At 43.5% G+C, this 23,615-nt stretch overlaps 1 protein-coding gene across 1 annotated transcript in view; it reads left to right on the forward strand.

The window, feature by feature from the left end:
• Positions 1–23,615, forward strand: part of nalcn (sodium leak channel, non-selective) — a gene marked incomplete at both ends in the record, with an annotated part of 105,470 nt that overhangs the window by 9,455 nt on the left and 72,400 nt on the right. The window contains 4 exons of the mRNA XM_080838194.1: positions 1,165–1,316; positions 4,945–5,087; positions 6,226–6,330; positions 12,636–12,722. Coding sequence (XP_080694320.1) covers positions 1,165–1,316; positions 4,945–5,087; positions 6,226–6,330; positions 12,636–12,722 — 487 coding nt within the window. The remainder of the gene's footprint in view (positions 1–1,164; positions 1,317–4,944; positions 5,088–6,225; positions 6,331–12,635; positions 12,723–23,615) is intronic.

Consider the following 23,615-nt stretch of genomic DNA (forward strand, 5'->3'; position numbering starts at 1 on the left):
AATACATGAGATGGGTTTACTGTTAACATGCTTATTTGTATATTTGTTTGCTTTTTGTTTTTGATACCAGTCACATGAACCAATGTTGGTATGAAATATAGAACTGCTAAAGACAACCATTTTGACAATTTATTATTCTCTCAAATACTTTTCGACTAATAATTTCAAGATTCGAGGTTCATGCACTAACCATGCTTTATTCATTAAAGGGATATTGATGATAAACAAACCATGAAGCATTATATTCTATCCATTATTTCATTAATTGCAGGAAAAAAATCCAAAATACTGGAGACACTTTCGAAGGATGTCAAGTGGTGTTCAGTTGAGGGAAAGCATAATCTCGTGGGTTTGTTATCACAAGATTTACATTCAGCATCTGTTACAAGACAAAAGTCGCTTTCCTAATTATCTTCTTAATGCACATAGCATTGTTGGAGAAAGCATAGTCAGTAGAATACGTTTTTAAAGGTTTGGGCTATTTACACAAAATAGTGAATTAGTGACAAACAAGGTGTTGATATGGAAACGTCCAACAATGGCCAACATTTCAATGGGAATTTCCGTCTTCAGAATGTCATGCATCAGTTGTACTCATCGTACCTAAATTGGTTTTAAACTAACGGTGCAGATCCATACAAGCGATCTGGGCGACGCGATCTGGGCGACCCCATGCATTTCAACGGGAGCCAGCTCCATTGTGACGTAAACCAGCGATCTGAGCGACGCGCCTGATGAAAATTCGAACATGCTCAAACTTATGCAAATGAGGAGCGATATTTCAGCGGCCAACATTTCAGAGAAAGAACACGCCCACTCAAAGCAATGGAATTTGATCGCGTCGCTCAGATCGCTTGTATGGATTTGCACCGTAAGGTTAGCCACGTCTCCTTCCTTTTCAAATACTTGTATATAGCAGATGCACGCCAATGCTGGTCAACTCTGTATTATTGCAATGCAGCTAACAACCTTTTTAGCCAAGGCCCGGGTTTTTTGAGATTTGAATGTTGTTGATCATGCTGATGTTATCCCCGTCATTTTTAGATTTGGTCTCCCCTTACCTGAGAGTGACAGAGGCTACTCTAGCTACTCCAGCCTATACCTAGAAATAGAAAACAACCTGTCTAACTCTATACTGTCTGCTCCATCTCATGGTCTCCCCAGGAACGTGTCCTGGAACAACTTGGCTATCCCTGACACCCACTGCTCCCCAGACGGCGAGGGTTACCAGTGTCCAGCGGGCTTCAAGTGTGTGGACCTGGAGGACCTGGGACTCAGCAGGCAGGAGCTGGGCTACAGCGGCTTCAATGAGCTTGGTGCGTCCATGGCAACCAGATAAGCTTCCGTTGTCAGTTGTTGTTATGGCTGTGTGTGCTGAGCCTGTGACAGGAACAATACTATACTAATAAAGGCCTGTGTGCAGCAGGAGGAGAATGTTTTAAACTCCATCCACAATTAGTATCTGAACATGATTGTGGATAGTCCTTAAAACATAAGGGTGGCTTTTTAGCTAATGAAACATGTACTGGTAGAACTTGATTTATATACAGTAAAAAGCATTTTGAATATGGTAGTTTGTCACATTTTAGATGACGAGCTATATTTTTGACCAGGATGTCTATCACAAATGCAGCTTAAACAGATTGTACAAATCATGTTTCTAATTGTTCTAACATTATCAGCCAGCAGGACTAGTGATGTTGGTGATGGCAACAGGATTAGTGATGCTGGCCATAAAAATTCATGGTCATGATCAAAGCCATTCAAGTGATTGTTTCCTAGAAATCTGGTGTATATCTCAATTGCCGGCTATTTGTCATTCAAGGAAATGTTCTCAGATTTAGTGGAACCATAAGATGTTTGTTTGTGGTAGAAGAACACTGCTTGTTTTCGAGCCATTTCTTATTAATGAAAACCAACGTGGCTGTTAAACATGTCCATTCTTAAACACGTGTTGTCACTTAATGAGGCTCAAATCTTTAAAACAACTTCAGTCTTGTTGAGTGACCTTATAAAGGCTTGTTCACCACCATGCAGATTTTCTGAAGATATTCTTAACACTGCTCTGAAACTAATTCTCCCTGAACCCTGCTAATAAACAAGATTTGCAAGAACATTTTCTCCTACAAAAAAAAAGAGAGAAAATAACAAAAAAGCAGTACGATTAAAAAGTTCTCTCTGGTCTTAGTGGATCTTAGCAGCAGGGTGATATTTTATCACTCAGGAATGACACCAGTCCTGTGGCAGAGGTACACACACAGGACATGTCACTTATCTGGAAACTTCTGTGAAGGAAGAGGCGGCTCTAAATGCTGGAATGGCTGATGGATGGAACCACTGCCAGCTCCACGTCTGAGACTGAAAACAGAGTGCTCACACAAGCTCAAACACACCTTTTCCAATCTGTGTGGGAGTGCCGAAATACTTCTTTGTCGTCTGGGGAGAAAAGCAGTGGTGGTGACTCATGTTCCTATTCACTATCGCTACCCGCTTGCAATTACGGCTTATGCAATTTTTTGTCTCAACACTTGGACTATCAGACCAAAGAAATGATAATAACGTGGCATGGTGGAGCCGTTTTCTTTGAGAGCATTTTCTAGCTTTTTCTGCTCTGTAGGCTTGTTTCGTAATGCAGAATATTGCGCTCCCTTCTTTTGTGATGCTTGTGTAAGTATGTGAATGCACCGGCCATTTAGACTGCAGACCTGTCAGCGAAGCGGCATGCTGAGCCTCAGGGAAAGAGATAGAAAGAGAGAGAGAGAGAAAACACTTACGCCTCCCACAAAGTGTTCCGTATGTCTAATTTCTGGAAATTCTACCTTTGTTAGAGTCACTTTAACCGGAGTGGGGCTTCAGTCGGAGAGATTCAGATTACAGAATTTTGAAGTAGAATTTAGCTGCTTTTGTTGCCTAAACTATCCTTCTTTTGACACAAAGCACACGCACGCACACCCACACAGAGAAACAAACGAAAACACATACACAGATGCACACACACACACACACCAACACACTCTTAGTTGTCGTCTCTGCACTGGTGAAAAATCACAGTTGAATTGCTTGTCCTGATGCATGGCTTAACCCCTCAGTACCAGCACTTTGTCCCTCGAGTGTTTCCTAACAAGAGTCTGCGAGTGGCAGGAGTAGCTCTTGCTATGATTCACACGGCTCAGGCAAAGACAGCCAAATTGAAGTGGATGAACTACTGTCAGTAACCCTGCTGTGTCAGTGCATAAGCTTGTGTGTTTAGAAAAGCCACAGGGCCTCTTCTTGTTTTTTGCTGATTTCTTTTAGTTTTTTGTACCCGTCTTTTCTGCAGCCGTCACGAAAGCTGTTGTGACCTAACTGTCAATGTCCCACTGCAGTGGTCTGCACAGGGTGTTGCTGTACTTTAGAAACACATGGTTAGGGTGGGGGAGAGAGTCCAGGGGGTGCTGGATGATGTGGGCGTGGATGCTGTTGCTGTTTTTTAAGAGTATGGTGCTGTTTGTTATGCGAGTGTCGGTGCGAGGGAGCGTCCTTGACAGGAAGCAGCCTGAGACGCGGTGTGAAGAGCGAGGAGGGCATGATGGTGGCACACTTCATGCTGGCATGTGGCAGCCTCACAGTCTCGCCACCACCCTCATCACTTGCTCATGAATAAAGAGCAAGTGCTAAATCACTCTATCGCTCTCTCTCTCTCTTTCCTTCTATCCCTTTCTCTGTCTCTTTTTTTTTTCTCATTCTTTCTTTCCTCCACTCTCTGCCTGTCTCTTAGACAACATCTCCTGCCACCGCCCACCCTACACACACAATCGAAATGTAACCCCAATGCTCTCTCTCTTTCTCTCTCTCTCTCTCTCTTCCTCTGCCCATCTCTCTTTTTTGGCATCAGTGCTGGGTGACTGAAGTTACATATACTGAATCTGTAGCTACTGATGTATATCCCTTCACTCCCTTTATCTCTGGCTGATACCAGATTTTTGACGTACACTAGACTCTTGTCAATGTGGCGTCATGTTTGGTAGTTCAGAAACAGACTAGTGTGTGACCAGCTGTTGTCTTATTATCATGATGGTTATACCCGTAATAGACAAATGGAGACATTCAGTTAATATTCTAAGAGGCCATCCATGGGACAACAGCTTCAGTCTGCTCAACCCAACTGAATCAGGAGTCTTTTTTTGGTCGATCTTTGGTGGGTCTCCAATTACCTATATTTCCATACCTTATTTAAAAAAAAAAAAAAAGGCCTCTTCAAAGCTGTGTTTCTACTTCTGCTTTCTGACAGGAAAGGCAGTGGAGCTATCTTTGGAACACACACACGTCTGTTCTCATGTTTGTTTGAAGTGTTTCGACGCGGAATGCGCGTATAGCCGGGGTTGGATGGGCCTGTGTGTGTCGGTGTGTTGCGTGGTGGAAGTGGGGCTCCTGGATGTGTTCTCTGGCTGAGAGAGGTGCATCAGAGTAATGAAAAGCGCCTGACGATGAGCCGCTGTTAATCCCTCCTGGCCTCGCGGCTCTCCGTGCTCTTTGTTTCTGTTTATGCCTGCATGTTTGTGTCTGAGCCAGCACTCACCTCCACAGCCTGCAGGGAACAGGGAGTTTTCCTGTCTTTCTCTTTCTGTCTTTCTTCATTTCTCTCCTGCTCTCTGTCTTCCTATGTGTCTTTGTTCAGTAGGCTGGGTGATTTGACATAGATACATATATATATATACACACACACACACACACACACTCTTACATTCTCTTTCTCTCTCTCTCTCATACAGTGTGCGTTTGAGTGTATGTACATGAGTTCTAACATGGAAAAATTGACCTTTGCATTACAGAAAAATGTACAGATGCATCAGAATAATTATTACCTCAGAATAGTAAACACTCTCTCTCTTTCTTTCTCTCTCTCTCTCTCTCTCTCTATCTCTCTTTCTCTCTTTCTCTCTCTCTCTCTCTGTCCCTTCCCAGGCACCAGCATATTTACGGTGTATGAGGCGGCATCCCAGGAGGGGTGGGTGTTCCTCATGTACCGCGCCATCGACAGCTTCCCACGCTGGCGGTCCTACTTCTACTTCATCACACTCATCTTCTTCCTCGCCTGGCTGGTCAAGGTATCTCTCTATCTCTATCTCTCTATCTGTCTTTCTCCCTCTGTCTCCCTTTCATGAGTGTACACTTCACCAATTGTCTGCTCTCTCTAAAACTGATAACTCTTCTCAGTTCAGTTTAATTCAGTTTTAATTCACCTTGTCACAGAGTGTCCCTTGTCCAAATGTGGTTTTTGTTGCGTTATTGTCCATTCTAGGCGGGGCTCAGTGTAGTCATTTTCTTTTTAATTTAAACTAATTGTTTGCACAAGGCAGTTTTCCACTGAGTGGGAGAATTCCGGTTGTGCTCATTCTACCTTGACGAAACGAGCCATGACCTTTGTGGTTTTAGATGCAGAACAACAACACCATGACCACTTTGGAATTTGGTTCTCATCATTACAGCAACAGTGCCATCAGAATATAAAAATAACCAACATGGCCTCATAATAACAACGTTGAAAGGCTGGCAGCACTGGGTACAATATGGCATGTGTGAATTAGCGATCTTTTAATCCTGAGGAAACGTGTGAATTGGCATCGTCATTTTCTGCTTTTTGATCTGGAACAGATCTTTTAGTGAGTGTAGCACCTCACCTGAGCAACACTCCCTTCTCTTTCATATCACACCATGCTGTGTGCCGTACAGAGAGATACAAGGAAATACACGCTGTCCATATCATAGTGTGACTCAGAGCCCCCCGGGGAACCAGCGGGAAAAAGAAGGAGAGACAGATAGAGAGAAAGAGAGAGGGAGTAAGAGAGAGGAAATAATTAATAGTTGCTTCCGAGGGGAAATAGGGAGGGGAAGCCTTGAATGGTTTGCTATCGCCTGGCTTTTTCTGTAGATATTCACACACACATACACACAAGCACAGACATGCATGTTTGTGTGTGTGTGTGTCTGTGTGTGTATGTGTTTGTATGCGTGTGTGTATGTGTGCATGGGTGTGTGTGTATGTATGTGTATGTGTATGTGTGTGTGTGTGTGTGCATCCGTGTGTGTGGCATTTGTTTGCATGACTCATAGAGAACATACAGCCTCTGTCTGGCCCTAACGGAGCTGCTGGTGCTCCCCCGGCAGAATGAAGATATGACCTCTGATACGAAGCACAGACTTACACTCTTTCTCTCCTCCCCCTGTGATCTCATATCTCATCAGAATGTGTTCATTGCCGTCATCATCGAGACCTTCGCTGAGATCCGGGTCCAGTTTCAGCAGATGTGGGGATCCAGAAGCAGCACCACATCAACTGCCACCACCCAGGTATGGACCACGTGCAGTAAGTCATCTACCTGAAGATAACAGCAGGTATGGACCACATGCAGTAAGATATATACCTGAAGATAACAGCAGGTATGGACAGCATGCAGTAAGTCATCTACCTGAAGATAACAGCAGGTATGGACAGCATGCAGTAAGATATATACCTGAAGATAACAGCAGGTATGGACAGCATGCAGTAAGATATATACCTGAAGATAACAGCAGGTATGGACAGCATGCAGTAAGATATATACCTGAAGATAACAGCAGGTATGGACAGCATGCAGTAAGTCATCTACCTGAAGATAACAGCAGGTATGGACAGCATGCAGTAAGATATATACCTGAAGATAACAGCAGGTATGGACAGCATGCAGTAAGATATATACCTGAAGATAACAGCAGGTATGGACAGCATGCAGTAAGATATATACCTGAAGATAACAGCAGGTATGGACAGCATGCAGTAAGTCATCTACCTGAAGATAACAGCAGGTATGGACAGCATGCAGTAAGATATATACCTGAAGATAACAGCAGGTATGGACAGCATGCAGTAAGATATATACCTGAAGATAACAGCAGGTATGGACAGCATGCAGTAAGATATATACCTGAAGATAACAGCAGGTATGGACAGCATGCAGTAAGATATATACCTGAAGATAACAGCAGGTATGGACAGCATGCAGTAAGTCATCTACCTGAAGATAACAGCAGGTATGGACAGCATGCAGTAAGATATATACCTGAAGATAACAGCAGGTATGGACAGCATGCAGTAAGATATATACCTGAAGATAACAGCAGGTATGGACAGCATGCAGTAAGTCATCTACCTGAAGATAACAGCAGGTATGGACAGCATGCAGTAAGATATATACCTGAAGATAACAGCAGGTATGGACAGCATGCAGTAAGATATATACCTGAAGATAACAGCAGGTATGGACAGCATGCAGTAAGATATATACCTGAAGATAACAGCAGGTATGGACAGCATGCAGTAAGATATATACCTGAAGATAACAGCAGGTATGGACAGCATGCAGTAAGATATATACCTGAAGATAACAGCAGGTATGGACAGCATGCAGTAAGATATATACCTGAAGATAACAGCAGGTATGGACAGCATGCAGTAAGATATATACCTGAAGATAACAGCAGGTATGGACAGCATGCAGTAAGATATATACCTGAAGATAACAGCAGGTATGGACAGCATGCAGTAAGATATATACCTGAAGATAACAGCAGGTATGGACAGCATGCAGTAAGATATATACCTGAAGATAACAGCAGGTATGGACAGCATGCAGTAAGATATATACCTGAAGATAACAGCAGGTATGGACAGCATGCAGTAAGATATATACCTGAAGATAACAGCAGGTATGGACAGCATGCAGTAAGATATATACCTGAAGATAACAGCAGGTATGGACAGCATGCAGTAAGATATATACCTGAAGACTACAGCATGTATGGACCACATGCAGTAAGATATATACCTGAAGACAACAGCATGTATGGACCACATGCAGTAAGTCATCTACCGGGAGAGAACAGCTGGACCACTTCATGGGTGTAGGGAAAACACCTAGAGTACTCTTACTGATGAACAGATAAATCAGTGCTGGGCTTGCAAACACACATCAGGGTCTCATGTATTTGACTGTGTGTGTGTGTTTTTTTTCTTCTGTTCAACTGATGTAGTGAAGGGAGAGAGCAGTTACCCCACCCTGCCTTGAACACAGGTCTACAGGGTACCACACCTGCACTCTGACCGAAATGCCAAAGAGCCAGGCTCAATGTTATGACAGTCAGAGCACATACTTATCTTTAGTGACGGCACTCGGTCACATTGCTCTCCCCTTCAGGAAGCACACCCATGCACACAGGCATCCCTCACAAAGGGGTCCCTCATACAGTTTACTTACTAGGCACGGCTCCGATGACCTCACGGCCAGCCATCCCACTGCTTCCACCAAATGTCGATGGGTAATGTGTCGAGAGCCTTTTAGAGTAGACACAAAAAGTCAGTAGTACAGCTAAGCACAGATGTCCCTAAATGGAGACAGCAATATATCAACAGCCTCACACTTCTTTTTATGCTAGTAAAGAACTCAGACATGCCTTGTTTTCACCCACAAAGCTCTCACCACATGAGTGTTAAGGTTTAACACAGTAGCCAATGTTAAACCATCATGTAAATATCCCAGCATGAAACCACAGCTGTCTACTTGGTGGCCAGCCATGCAATCAGTGGTCACACACAGGTGTAGGCAAACATCACAACCACTTACTCACACACTTACCGGGCTTCAACAGCAACCGCCAGGGTTAACCACATCCACATAAGGGTAATGACATGAGACCACATACAGGAGGGGCTGCTTGTGTCTGTTGAGGACTGTAACCGCATGTCACTGCACAGGGATGTTTGAGAGTGTAAACAGCCAAGGACTTTAAGAAGGGCTAAATGTTCAACTGACTAGACCAAGCAGTACACATTTAGAAAGACAAACAGAGACACAGAATACAAAGAAATAAAAAATACTATAGACTAAATACCTAATTGCTTATAGAAGCCAGAAGAAGGTTCATTTTGTATTTTCTTTGGGCTCATATAGTCTTCTGAACGTATGTGCAGGCAGCTGAATCGAGCATTTAATGTGCAAGCCGGCCTCATCTAATGGAAGACTATCATTTCAGAGTCTAATAGTAATGATGATTGGATATGCAAATGCTTTATGCGCAGAGGTACAAAAGAAAACCTGATAAACTGCATGGTGCTCAAAAACACAGGTGCATAAATAAACTCGCCAACACACACACACATAGACACACACACACACACACAGCCATGCATGAACACACATTAAATCATACTTGTATATATGTGAATATGCACACACACACACAGACACACATTATCGCTCTCTCTCTGGCTCACCCTCTCTCTCTTTCACACACACACACACATACACACACACACACACACACACACCGACACACACACACAAACAAACCAAACTAGATGCAAACAATATACATAGCCATTTTTTAGGGGAAACACAAAACCACACAGACACTCAAACAGAGCCAGCCTTGAATGTGAGGGCATTATGCAGACAGGTCCCCAGGGGCCGCACCTGAGAGCAGGCTGCTTTTTAAATAAATCTGGCCACTTGTCAGGGTGCAGGGCGGGGCCCCAGACACAGTCTGGAAGCGATGGGGAGGGCTGGCAGAGCTGAGAGAGGTTAGTCACGCTGGAGGCAGGCAGACAGAGGGGCCGAGCGTGTGTGTGTGTGTGTGTGTGTATGTGTGTGTGTGTGTGTGTGTGTGTGTGTTTGTGTGTGTGTGTGCAATGGGTGATGGGTCTGAGTGCATTTTTGGCAGGTTTGTGTAGCTGTATATGTGCCTGTGTCTGTAAGTACATACTTGGCACCATTTTGTGATCATACAGTGTGCACGTGTGAATGTGTGTGTGTGTGTGTGAAGATATGTGTGTTTGTGTGGGAGAGAGAGAGAGAAATGTTTGGCTGTTGTGTGTGGGAATGTGTACAAATGTGTGCATTTGTGAGTGTGTGTGTGTGTGTGTGTGTGTGTGTGTGTGTGTGTGTGTGTGTGTGTGTGGGTGAGGTTTTTTTCTGGGAGCTTTTGATTCTCTGCCGCCCCGTCTGGTAGCGAGGTGGCTACCACCTGTCCAGTCTCCATTTTCGTGTCCGCGGGCTCGCCTCCAGCTGGGAAACAGAGTCTGCTCTGACCCCTTCCACCCCCCACCCACCCCCATTCCAGCATCCCTGTTGAAAGAAAGACATCTTTTAGTACGGAGAAACAATACTGAGACTCCCTGTCCTCCTCCTCCTCCTCCTCCTCACTAAATCTCTTCAAGAATTTTTTGTCAACTCAAGTTATTTTGTGTGTGTGGTGCGAATTTGAACGCAAATCTGGAGTGTGTGGGCTTATGGCTGAAAGATGTGAGCAACTTGCGAACGTGTGAAATCAGCCGAAAGTGGCTCTCTTCTTCAACTGCTCTGCTTTCTGCGGTGCCAAACGTGGCTAAGTTGGAGCGCTGCCACGAGAGGAGCCAAGACTTGGCTTGAGTGGAGTGGACTTGGCATGAGTGGACTTGGCATTGGTGCTATTCGTTTTTTTGGGTAAAGTTAGGATGGATGTTGCCCCCTGGGGATGTATGTGGGCTCAACATGCCCCAGTCTGACGTTTTTTTTTCTTTCTTTTTTTTTGTATTTCATTATCAATTGATTTTTTTTCGCTGCACTACAGGTTAACTCACACAGACCAAGGGGAGGGCTTTCATTTGCGAATGAGGAAAAAAATGAAATCACACTTCATCCCAAATGAGCACAGAGGAGTTACAGATAACTTTTTTAAAGGCCTGGCCAATTTATGGAGAATGGCTTAGCTAGGGGCTTATGCGCTGGGGATGTCCTGTCAGGATTTTAACCAAAATAAAGTTCAGCATTTAAATTGAAAAGGAAATTCCTAGAAAAAAATGCAATAAGGCACAGTTCATTGTGAGGAAATCGGGGAGAGTGTGGATTCAATAACATTGCTGGCTATCCTTCTCTCAACTTTAAATTGATTCCTTATCTGTAATGGGATTCTGTAGATAAACAGCCCTGTGGTTTTAGTGTTTTAGTCTGCCACAGTTGTAAAAGCAATAGATCTTTATAGAGGCTGGGAAAATCAGCAAAGGCCACAGACATCAAGGGAGGAGGGGGAAAAACGAAAGGAATGTGGAAAGTAATTAAAGAAAAAAATCCTGCTTAATGTGTCAAAAATATCAAGCAGGAAATACCAGAAGGCCTCTGGATTGGCTGAGGTACTGAACTTGAAATGCATGCAATAGGCCCTATGCAGCCTTTATAGTTTTGTAATAAACAGGCTACATTTTATCCATCTGCATAATTTTGTTGATGTCCTGATTTGTTCCCCTTGCCCCAACCCCCCAACCACACACCCCAAGCTGTTGTTACGACCTTGAGAACAATTAGCCTCTCATTGACTATTAAATTTCATTTTAATTACTGAGACGCCCAAGTCATCTACGAAGAAAAGAAAAGCAATTAGCGCTCGAACGGTACACAAAGCAGCCGGTTACCGGACGTCAAACTAGACACCCATCGTCCTTCTTGTGATCTAAGTGCAAATGAAAGGGCCTTGCGTTGATCCAAGGGGACAGGACAGATTTAGTGTTTGTCCACTGTTTAGTATTTCTTCTATAGAATTACTTTTTGGTCAAGCTTATTAAGAAGATTAACACAGAGAATGACAAAGTTATGAGTATGAGACAATGGAGGCCAGGGTGTGTTTTTTTTGTTTTCTTTTTTTCCTTCCTCATGTGATTTTCTATTAATTCCAGCAACCTCTCTAATCTGTCACAGCCAAGGGGCTAGCATGAGCCATAATGACGAGGAGTGATTTCTCCTGGGCTTTTCACTGGTTATCTCAAACTCAGGGGGTTGATAGGAAGGGAGAATGTAGGTCTTCTTGGGGCAAGAATATTTTAAAAATAAGCTCCACCACAATGCATTGTTACAGGCATTGAATTAGATAGCACATGAATTAACATGATAAAGACTCTGAAATTGATTGCGGGTCAGAAATTCGATGTGTTCTGCACATGCGTACTCTTGTAGCTACCACCCGTGGGTAAAGTCTCTCTTCAACATGTGTATCTTCCAGTCAAATTCTATTATAAAGCAATAGACCCTGAGATATAATAAAAAGATGCCACTGTTGTGGGTGTTTGTGGTATGATGTAAAGCATTACAATAGTAAGTTGGCTGTGTAATAACTTATAAATGATTGTTACTGTTTAAGTGTTATGAATGATGGTTACTGTTTAAAGTCGACTGTGTTGATTGATTTATTGGTCTGATGATAAGTGCAGAGTTGCAGGCCGAGACTAGGAAAAGGCACACAATAATGGCATATGTTACATCTGTATACTTTTAGCCTGTATGACACACATCATGAATGCACTTATCATGATTGATGATGCAGTGTTTGATCTTCTGTGTTTATGAGTTATTATTATTTATGGCAACATCTTGACAATGCACTATACATGTAATAACCATATAATAAATAATGGATTTGTGTCTCTGTTTGTCTGTCTGTATTTATCCCGTCTTTCTTCCTCTATTACTCTTTCTGTCTCTCTCTTCCTCTCTTCCTCCCTCCCCCTTTCTGTCTCTCCATCTATTTTTCTGTCTTCACCCCCCCCCCCCCCCCCCTCTCTCTCTTTCCCCCTCTCTCTCTCTCTCTTTCAGATGTTCCATGAGGATTCGGCGGGTGGATGGCAGCTGGTGGCAGTGGACGTGAACAAGCCTCATGGCCGGGCTCCCGCTTGCCTTCAGGTACCAGACATCCATCTGAGCTAATGGCACCAACACCAGCCCTCTCTCACACCTCCTCCCGAATAACAACTCACAATCACGGCCCTCCAGACCCAGTGCTTTCTCCAATGCCACACATGTCTGAGCAGGCTCATGAAGTGATGAAAGAGCCTGGGGCAAAGAGAACAGAAAAGGAAGAGAAATTAAGGTCAAAATAAGTCTACTCCAGCATCTCTAATAGTTTCGTTTTTTTCCCCCCTCTTTTACACGTGAGTTTTAGAGAATAAATAGTTAATTAAACATTTCTCAAACATTTCACATCAATGACCAGAATTCACTGCACAATGACTTTAAATGTCTTAATTTCTCTCATGCACCTGCACTTTTACCTACACCCTTGCCATCACTCATCGACCTTGATTGCGCACTTAAATGCTTCATGAATTTGGTTTTAAATGATATCTGAATGACAAGCCAATTGAAGGCTGTCGACAGTTTAATGGCTTTCACAAAATGACAAATTATGCCCAAATGACATCTAAACGATGCTGATTTTAATTTTTTATTTCTCCCTTCCTTGCTTTTGCTTGTATTGTATCCTCAGTGCTTGGTTTTAGAAGCCAGTCTAAGGCAGCTGGGGTGGGGGTACCGTATGCTAAGCCATTCATATGCTAGTGGCTGTGAAGGGCGTCTCAAACTGTGAGAGAATCCAGAGGGAGAACAGCCAGTAGCAATCCTACTTCCCTCCTTCCCTCTCATCCCTCCTTCCCTGTCATCCCTCACCACATTATAGACACTGGTATCCTCCTTCCCTCCTTCCCTATCATCCCTCCATCCCTCACCACATAATAGACACTGGGAATCCTCCTTCCCTCCTTCCCTGTCATCCCTCACCACATAATAGACACTGGGATTCCCTCAGCGCAGGCTTCCCTGCGCAGAAGTGTGTTTTGAATTCATCCATTCATCCATCCATCCATCCATTTGTTTGTTTGTTTATTAACTTACATACAATCTTACTTACCTATCATCTTACTTACTCATGTATTCATCTTACTTCCTCGTGTTTGTAGCTTTGAAAAGCATTATGGAAAACGGACAGCCCACAACAAACCAGGCCACTTTACCTCACTGTCCAAGAACCCCCCCCAAAAGAATGGGATGAGTCAGTCAGTGGAAGGAAGTGTAGCAGGTCTTTTGACACCAAAGTCTGACATTTAACGACATTTCCAGACTCCAGGTGACTTTGAAGAGATCCCATTAAGGCCAGGGGAAGTTGTTGTGCAGTGCCTCTGTGAGAGAACCTCTCGCCTGCCCGCCTCACCCCCCCCCCCCCCCCCCCCCCCTCTCTTCCTGAAGAGGGTCAGGATGTAGTTCATCACAAAGTTCAATCATGGTGGCTCTCAGCCGAATGTAATGGTCTGTGAACGGGTGATTGAAGACCCGCGTCAGGAATGGCAGATGAATGGAGAGACCTGTCCAGGTTGGGGGAAAAAGGAAATAGAGGGAAATGCTTTGTTTATTATATTAGTTTTTTTAGTAGTTATTAGTAGTGTGTGTGTGTATGCGTGTGTTTTTTGTGTGTGTGTGTGTGTGTGTGTGTGTGTGTGTGTGTGTGTGTGTTTATGTGTTTGTGTGTTTGTGTGTGTGTGCCATGACAGAGAGAAAGCTAAATGGTGTTTGGCATTAATGGTTTGGCATGTGTTTTTAGTGCATTATTAATTGATCCAAACATAATTTTCTCTGAGCTGTCCTGAGTTGGGCTATCTGTTTTCATTGTCAAGTACCTGTAGTGAGATTGATCTCCCATGATTGAATTATTCATTATTTTACATTATTTTTTTCAACATGTTATTCACAGAAAGCAAATCAATACCCCCTGAGAACACACTTAAGGCTTCAAACTATTGAAATTGATTTAATGACAGTGTTTATAGTACTAATACAAGCAATCCATCATGTTAGCCATGTCTTCATTATTGTATTAAAAATGTAGTATGGCTTTGGGTGATGGGTTGTAGCTACTCAAGTTATTTGGCTTTAGTTTCTGTCATAGATATCAGGCTTAATTGCACTACATTAAATTCTACCCGCAGAGCTACTATTATGAAACGTACTTTTGGCCACACCATCAAGGAAGTTGTAAAGAGAGCTGAGATTTGAGAAGTACCACTTTAAATGTAATCTTGTCTGGCTTTCTCACGGACACGGAGATATGGGCACTTTTGTAAATATGGTCCCTTTTTTGGAGGGAACTTCATGTCCAAATGTTGCTGTAGAGTAGTTTTTATAGCCACTCACGTCTCCAGACCTCCGAGTATTGAGTGCCAAGATGTGTACGTAAGTGTGTGTGTGTGTGTGTGTGTGTGTGTGTGTGTATGTACGTGTGTGATCGTGTTCCATGATTGCAAATGTTCCCCCCTCCAGTTTGCTGAAGTGGGTTGAGTGCTGTGTGTGTGTGTGTGTGTGTGTGTCTCTCTGTGTGTGTGTGTGTGTGTGTTAGGGCCCTCCTAGGCATCTGGGGAGCTCCTGTACTCTGTGCTAGACTTGATTTTTAAGAGTGCATGGCATGGAATACAGATGGAAGGTTACTCTCAATATTTCCAGAAAAGTGACTTGTCTAGACAGACATGGTATGATGCCCAGGCAATTTACACATATGATTTGTTGAATATCACCATAAAGAGATATCAGTGATGTATTGTCCATAAAAATGTAGAGGAATTCATTCATTCATTCGCAAAAAAAACTAAAACCTGGATATGAGCGATTCATCTTTAACCAATGAAAAGCTTCCTATTCTAAACGCATTGACACTCATTGACAAAGTAGAGCTTCCATCATTTAATGCAGAGCATGTACATTTTCTGTGTTTCTGAGCATAGAAAATAAAGTGTTTACCTTCTAATAGGCCCTTTCAGTCCACATCAGCAATGCAATTACCTGCCAGCGCTTTCAAGATATAAAATCTTTGGATGATTAGTGCAAAAATAGCATGCAGACGTCTTTTCCCGGGGAAGCTAAGTGCAGGAGGGTGGGTGGAGCTGCCAAGTCCGAGAGTAATTAGGCATCAGGTGATTATCTCAGCAGCCTGGCAGATGTACTTCACCTGCAGTCAGTCACGCAGCCCACTGAGAGAAGAGGAGAGGAGAGGAGAGCAGACAGGTAGAAAAAGAGAGAGAATTGAGACACCTGCTTGTTTTCAGATGCATTCAAATGAAACCAGAAGAGAGAGAGAGAGAGAGAGAGAGAGAGAGAGAGAAAGGACAATAAGATGAGAGAAAGAAAGAAAGAGAGAAAGAAGGAGAGAAAGAGATCAGTATGAGATCACAGGGATGCCACCAGAGCATAAATCAATGGCACTATTTGGACCATAAATAAGTGCTCTATTATAATACATTCAACTTGTGATCACAGATATTGATTTGAAGAAATGTATAGTTGTCACATGTATATCATAAGTAACAGACGTCTTTTATACAGGATTCACATCCATTGTCATGACATTCCTTTTCCTTTTCTTCAAACCCTAGCTACAAAAGAGAATCACTATTTTTGTGACACGGCCCAAAGAGTCAGTCGGTTGGCCACCTAGAGAGCCGCTGTCTGAATCTCTCTGTGCCACAGTCAGACCAGGGCTAGCCTCAGCTGCCTTAATGAGGGCTGATGAGGAGCTCTTGTTCTCCTCTCCGTAGGCCACCTAGGGGTTAATTAGGCCTTGGCGTGGCCCTATATTATAATCACACTCTAATGATATACTAGGATATTCTAATGAAAGCTCCGTTAAGACCTATCTAAAGACTCCCCCTTCATTCGTCTTGGGCTTTGAACTTTCGCTGTTGCTGGGCAACTTTAAAAGTAATTCGGTGCAGAACCGCACAAAGAGACATGGCCGTAAATACGTTCTTAAAGGCCGTTTAAATCTTGACTGTGCATTTTATAGGATTTGCAGTTATACTGTAATTGAACTCCAGATCAATTGCCTCTGCTTAGTTAGCAGTACCCTGTGGGAAATTTCATTACACCTCAGAGCCATTTTTCTGTTGTTTCACACGGTGATTTAAACCGCATTGGCCACTCCAGCCATTGTAGGCAGACAGCCTACTTTATAGTGAAGTAATTTACATACAAATGCTTTGCCCTGGTCTTCAACTAACTTCAGTTATCTTCAACTTTAGCTGAATTAATTTCAGTATTTAATTTCAGCATCTATTCCTTAACCATCTACATCCACATTTTGCTTTCTTTCTTTCATCTATGGTGCTGCTAATGTTTCTGGTTATCTAGTATTGAGCAGGAGCTCTGCCTCTAACGCTCTCTCTCTCTGACCATGCTTCGACCATGCTGTGTGCTTGATTGATGGCCCTATTAAACGCTCATGGGAGAACACCTCAGCCTATTGAGGGCTTGTTGGGGGGGTGCGATGGGGTGGTTTTGGGTGGCGGGAGGGGGGTGGGGGGAGACCCTTTCTGTATGAGCTTCCGCAGTTGCTTCCCTCTGAGGGAATCGCTGCTGCTTCATCATAGAGCCTTATCGGCAATCACCGGCCTCAACGCAGCCCCACAAATCACAACCATCCCTTCCCAGGGTTCTCTGCTCCCCTTCAGCACACAGAGACAGGTACGAGGCAGGCATCAGCCCAGTCTGCCACAGCAAGGACAGCACAAGATGGCAGTTAAGGGATTCCTTGAGAGAGCAGGCAACACTGGAACTGTTGTGGCTCTGATCTGGCTCTGATCCGGCTCTGATCTGGCCCTGATCTTGCTCTGATCCGGGATGAGTTTGGCTCAGTTCCTCTGCTGTCTGGGTTGCTTTGGCAGTGAGAGTAGAGGACAAGTCACGTTTCTGGAAACGGAGAATAAATCCCTCACCTCCAGGAATAGCCTTTTGTCTGATACACAGGTGGATGGATTCCAAACCACCACCTCCCTCCCCTGCAGGCTTTCCAACTGCTAATGTTTAACACCGATGTTATCTACAATGTATCTGGACGTAGGGATCAGTGTTCTTGGCCATCTGTCAGGGGGAGTGTTGAATCGAATGTTGAGTGATGATCCCTTTCCCTCCTTGACGTGTTTATGTAAAGGGGGCATCGTTAGGTGTAGATGAGATGGTAAATAAACAGGATTGCCATGCCAGTGGGAGTTGAGTTGGAGCTGAGAGTATGATTACTGGTCTGCTATAGAGTGCCACTCAGACTGAGCCCTTTGCTGTAGTGTTTGTCTCTCTTGGCCGAAAAGAGGCCTTCTGTATGTTTTTGTGCAAGACCACTACACAATGTTCGAGAAAGTTCCTTTACCCTCTCAAACTGGTCATACCGTAGTAATTGGATGTACATGTTTAGGACTCACATTCATTTATTACTTCATAAAAATGTAGATACATTTGCAGTTAATATAGGAAATACGTAATAGGTAACATAAAACTGCATGGAGCTGTTTGAATGATACGAAATGTCATTTATCAACTGAATAACTGAATTATGGTGTCTGAATTGATTCTGAGTTTGCCCATTGGTTATTTAGTTCCCCTGTGGGCCCCGCAGCTAGTTTGTCTTCTCTCCTCAGACAGTTCCTGTTCCAACTAATTGGCTCTGGTATTGTACTGTATGGCAATACTGTGTGAGATTGGGAGAAAGGGCCAGAGATCTGCATTGCTTTTGTCTTCTCAGAGATTGCTTACATTTCATAAACCAGGGCCACACTAGGGGTATTGCGCAGTGTTTGAATAGATTTTGCAGGCAGTTTTTTATTTTGTATTTATTTATTTTGTGTGTGTGTGTGTGTGTGTGTGTGTGTGTGTGTGTGTGTGTGTGTGTGTGTAATGAGTGTGTGGCTGTGTGTTCATGCATGTGGGGCTGTGTGTTGCGTAGCACTTCATCCATGGTGCAGTTGGAGTGACAGAGCTGAGAATTGGATGGCCCCCAGAGAGAGCCCTGACCAGGGGCACATCTATCACTCCCACTGCACTCAGTACACACACACACACACACACACACACACACACACACACACACACACACACACACACACACACACACACACACACATACTTTATCCTTGTTATTTATTGTGATAATGGGCCAAAGTCAGGCCTCCATCTCTTTCTCACTGCACTGGGCCAAGATCCCTACTAGAGAAGAGTTCTCTCCAAGAACTCAGAACTTTTACTTAAATACGGGGGTTTATGGTGTTAGGGCCTTGCCTTGCTGTCCTTGAATATAGGAGGAAAGACTTATCTTCAAGAACGTGGAACTTTTACTTAAACATGGCTGTTAAGGGTACAAGGGGCTTTTTGTCCCCAAATACACTTTGAGTGTGAGTACGAACAATTGTCTGTGTGTAGTGTATTCACTCAAGTTCACATTTCTTTGTTCTCTGTGTGTCTATGGCATTCTGAAGAGGGTCTTGAGCTGACATCTAACACAAGTAGAGAGTCTCTTGACAATCCCATTATTCTATAATTTAACGTCTATTTTACGGATACGATCTTTGCAGAGAAATCGCTCCATGCGCTCTGGAGACTCCTTAGGGGAGTGTTTTTTATGTGTACGAAAAGGACATTTCTGTTTTTTCTTTTTTATTTGATAGACATCTGAAAGCTCGGCAGAGTTTGCAAGGCACCCCGCCACTAAGGAAGCGCTAATTGTGTGTCAGCTGACAGCTGTAGCACCTGAAGTTTTCAAAGTTGCCCAACAAAGCAGGGGATAACAAGAGCTCACAGAGTGTGAGAGCAGAAGAAAAAAGGGAAAATGGTGGAAAACAAAAAAGAAAATGTCAGGGGAGCATCAAACCAGCGTGGGAGCTATCTCGTCTCACAATGGCAGCTATTAAATTGATCTTGACATCCTGTGCTCACATTCTCGCGCCACCAGCCACCATCACACAAAGTAGGCCACATCACTTTGGGTGCATCGACTAGCGCTGCTGTTTTTCTAAAGTGTTCAACATCTTTCGACGTTTGATTTAAAAGCAATAACAAGAAAAAGAAAAAAAAAGGAATAATAAAGCAAAGAAAAGCGAGGGACGTCAGAAGGGACTTGGGCCGGATGGAAAACGGATGGAGGTCACTGAGAGCAACAGTCGCAACAGTGGCAGCAGCAACAACCATGTGCTCCAGGGCCTCCATTTTTCAGCCTGGCTGGTAAAAGCGTGAAATCCGGTGCGTGGCACTGAGGTCACCAGAGAAGTCAGGACCCCGAGAGGTGGTGAAAAAAAAGAGAGAGAGAGAGAGAGTGAGAGAGAGAGAGAGAGAGAGAGAGAGAGAGAGAGAGAGAGAGAGAGAGAGAAAAAAAGACAGTCATCTGTTCGTTCCCTTCAGCCAAAACACCATGGGTCGGACAAGCGTCTGTAGGCTGGAAATGTCAAACTGCTTTGTCATGTTCCATCTCAGTTAGAGACAGTGAGAGAGAGAGAGAAAGAGAAGAGAGATAGAGAGATTCAGAGAGAGAGAGACAGAGAGGAAGAGAGAGTGAGAGAGGGTGAGGGAGCAGTGAGAGCCAAGAGTGGAGAACCATGTAGAGGGCAGCTCTCCTGTGCTATTGTCACTGGCATTATTGGTACTGTTCTCCTGTGTATGTGTGTGTGCGGGTGTGTGTATATGTGTATTGTAGTGGGGGGGTCTTACTGACACCTGTGAGAGACCAAAGGCCATGTTTTATAGGCTCACTTGACTGAAATGAGGGATCAAATGAGTGGTGGTCCGTATGTCTGTTTTGGTGACTCTTATGTCAGGAGACAAATGTTGTTGCCATTGCGTGGATCCCACAGGAAGTAGTAACCCTTTCCTTTGTTTTTGATGAGTCATGTTATAATGATCCCACGGGGAATAGTAACTTTTCCTTTGTTTTTGATGAGTCATGTGATAATAATCCCACGGGGGAGTAGTAATCCTTTCCTTTGTTTTTCATGAATCATGTAATAATGCAATGTCTCTCGATGCCAAATGACTTGTATAAAAGACAATTGTATAGAAGCATACACACTGAAGCAAATATTTCTCACACACATACACTGTCATGGTCCTGCAGGGTCATGAAGTTCCTGAAGGAGGATGTTGAATTTCCATTCTCCCAGTCCTGCAGGGCCAGGATCAGAATTTGAATGGGACCTTTCAGTCTCCACCTCTAGTCTCTAGGCCACTGCTGCCCCCAATCCATTATGAGACACGCAGCAGAGCTACATTAACCTTGAGTTTCTAGGACACAGGGCAGGACACAGCCTGCGTGTTGCCTAGTTTTTCCACAGACGAAATCGCCTTAAGGCCTGTGATGTTGTGACACTGAATTTTTTGAAGGTAATGCATCTCTCCCTTCTCTCTTTATCTCTCCCTTTCACTCTCTCTCTCTGTCTTTCTCTTTTTTGTGCTGCCTATTCTCTCCTTCTTTTTTGGTTTGTATCATGCATAGACCTGGCAGAGTGAGGCTGTCCAAGTGATCCTCCCCAAAAGAGAGATATTTCAAACGTTTAGAGCAGAGGGTATATTCCTCTTTTCATAACATTATCTTTACTGTTGTTCTTCAGTGAAGAGAAGATTGATTGGCTCTTTCGAGGGGACACTAATGTGAATAGAAGACATCACTCTTGTCAATTTAATTCCCCGTGGGGATTTTGTATAGATTTGTATTGTGGACAAAGTAAGGTTTGATTTGATTTGTCTGAGTGGATTATGTAGTGGATTATATAATGACACCACACAACTTCCGATGGTGGCCAAGATTGAGGCAGCAGGGCTTTGAAAGTAAACATTGTCGGTTGTTTCCGCGTGAGCTTGTTTTCCTTGGAGTGCTGGGCCAGCAGATGGGAGGAAGTGTATTTGCATAATGGCAGCGGCCATGGCTGCCATGGCTGCCCAGCTCTCAGGGAGAAGTGGGATTTCTTCCTGTGAGGTGTTAAAAGAGGACTCCCTTTCCCCTCCTCTGTCCTTCTATCTCTTCCTCAGTCTCTGTCTCTCTCTCCCTCTCTTCTTGCTCTCATTCTGGCCCCCTCTCTTTCTATTTACTCTCTCTCACCCCATCCCCTCTTCATCTTCCAGTCTTCTCGTTTACCCCCCTCCCTGCTTTGTCTCTCTCTTTCTCCATCCATCCCTCCATCCATCCTTCCCTCCATCTCTCCTTCTCTCTATTTCCATTTCTTCTCTAACTTGCCACATCTCTGCTGATTGTCCGCCCACCAGCAAGCTGTGCCACACTTCATGGTGACTTGGGCAGGCGCTCGACAGGGTGGTTGGGCGCTGGGGAGGACAGGGGTGTTGTTACAGCACGCCCGTCCCTCTCTTGTGCCCATGACTCCCCACCACCACCGCTGTGTCTTCAGCACTTAAATGGACACAAGCTGTGATTAGCTGGGAGTTACATTCCCAGCCTTAGCTGTGCACACAACACCAATATGAAATGTTCTCTCTCTCTCTCTCTCTCTCTCTCTCTCTCACACTCTCTCTCTCTCTTTATTTCTTTATTTCTTTCTCTTCCTCTCTTTCTCTCTAAACCAAATGAGATGCATTGCCTTTTGCCTATCTTGTTTCGGGGTGTATGAGACTCATACATACGGAACCAGTGGTCGTCTCTTTATGTCTGTTATCTGCAGGAAGTGGTCGTGATTGCTTTTCATAACCCGCGGGCTTGCCCACAGACTGGTTTGTCTTCGGCTGTGCGACCGAGAGGAAAACAGTCTCTCTCTCTCTCTCTCTCTCTCTCACCCCTCGGTTTGAGTCTTTGAAGTGAATGTCGACTTTTGTTTCATACATTGAGCGAAACTGTGTTTTTTTATTTAGACATAAGTGGCATTATGGATGGGATCTTCAGCATATGAAAACTGATTGTGCTGTCATGTTTGGGTATTTGTTCTTAAAATTAATGTTTTTAGTTTTTTTTCAAGAGCGCAATATTACTGCTATTTCTTCAGGATGATTTCCAAGACAGATGTTTGGACATCTGTTTTACTAAGGCTCTCAAAAATTGCTGATTCATCTAGGCACACACACACACACACTAACACACAGATGTTCTCTCTCTCTCTTTCTCACACACACACACCAATATACTGTCATTTTCAAAAAATATCATTAATATCATTGTTCCTTTGTGTGGCATTATGTTATCCTATTTGTTGGTATTCTTTTATATGTCAAATATAAAATATATTAGACACAGTATTGCAGATATTAACAACACCCAAACTTGCTTGTCAGTATTTTCTTAAACGTTTGTTTTGGTTTATGATACAGGCTTTAAGGCAATACATCTTATTTCAACATTTATATCAATCAATATGTCAGGTAGAAATCCTCAGGAACATTTGAATTAGCTGACTGACAAAACACAAGATCTCCCACAAAGATATTTCTGCAACCTCTTCTAGGTGTATGTGATAAACTGCTGTATATTGCAAAGGCAGTTACTATTGGATCAGAGGATAGTAATATAAAACCATTGCTATTTGAACCATCTCCTGAATAATCTAAAGACCTTTTATTCTAATGTGGACTTATAGTACCTTTGGAAAAACTATATTATCTTCAGTTCTTTTGAAAGAGACTAGCTGTTTCTCCATATAAACTCCTCAAAAAAAGTTCGGAAACATTTCTTCAGTCGATTATCCCTCCCCTTTAATAATACCAATTGGTATTGTATTGTATATCATTGGAAAGCCTGATTAGTCACCTTAACAATGAGGTACAACTTGTAAGGATCGTGCATTCGTGGTATGAGCAGCACAGCTAACAGTGCGGGTAGCGGCCAACATTTTTTTGCCAAAATCCTCAAAAAAAGTTTGGAAACATTTTTTCGGTCGATTATTCCTCCCCTTTAATAATACCAATTGGAATTGTAATGTATATCGTTGGAAAGCCTGATTAGTCACCTTTACAACGAGGTACAACTTGTAAGGATCGTGTATTCGTGGAATGAGCAACACA

Source organism: Sprattus sprattus (assembly GCF_963457725.1).
Source record: "Sprattus sprattus genome assembly, chromosome: 5".
Lineage (NCBI taxonomy): Eukaryota > Metazoa > Chordata > Actinopteri > Clupeiformes > Clupeidae > Sprattus > Sprattus sprattus.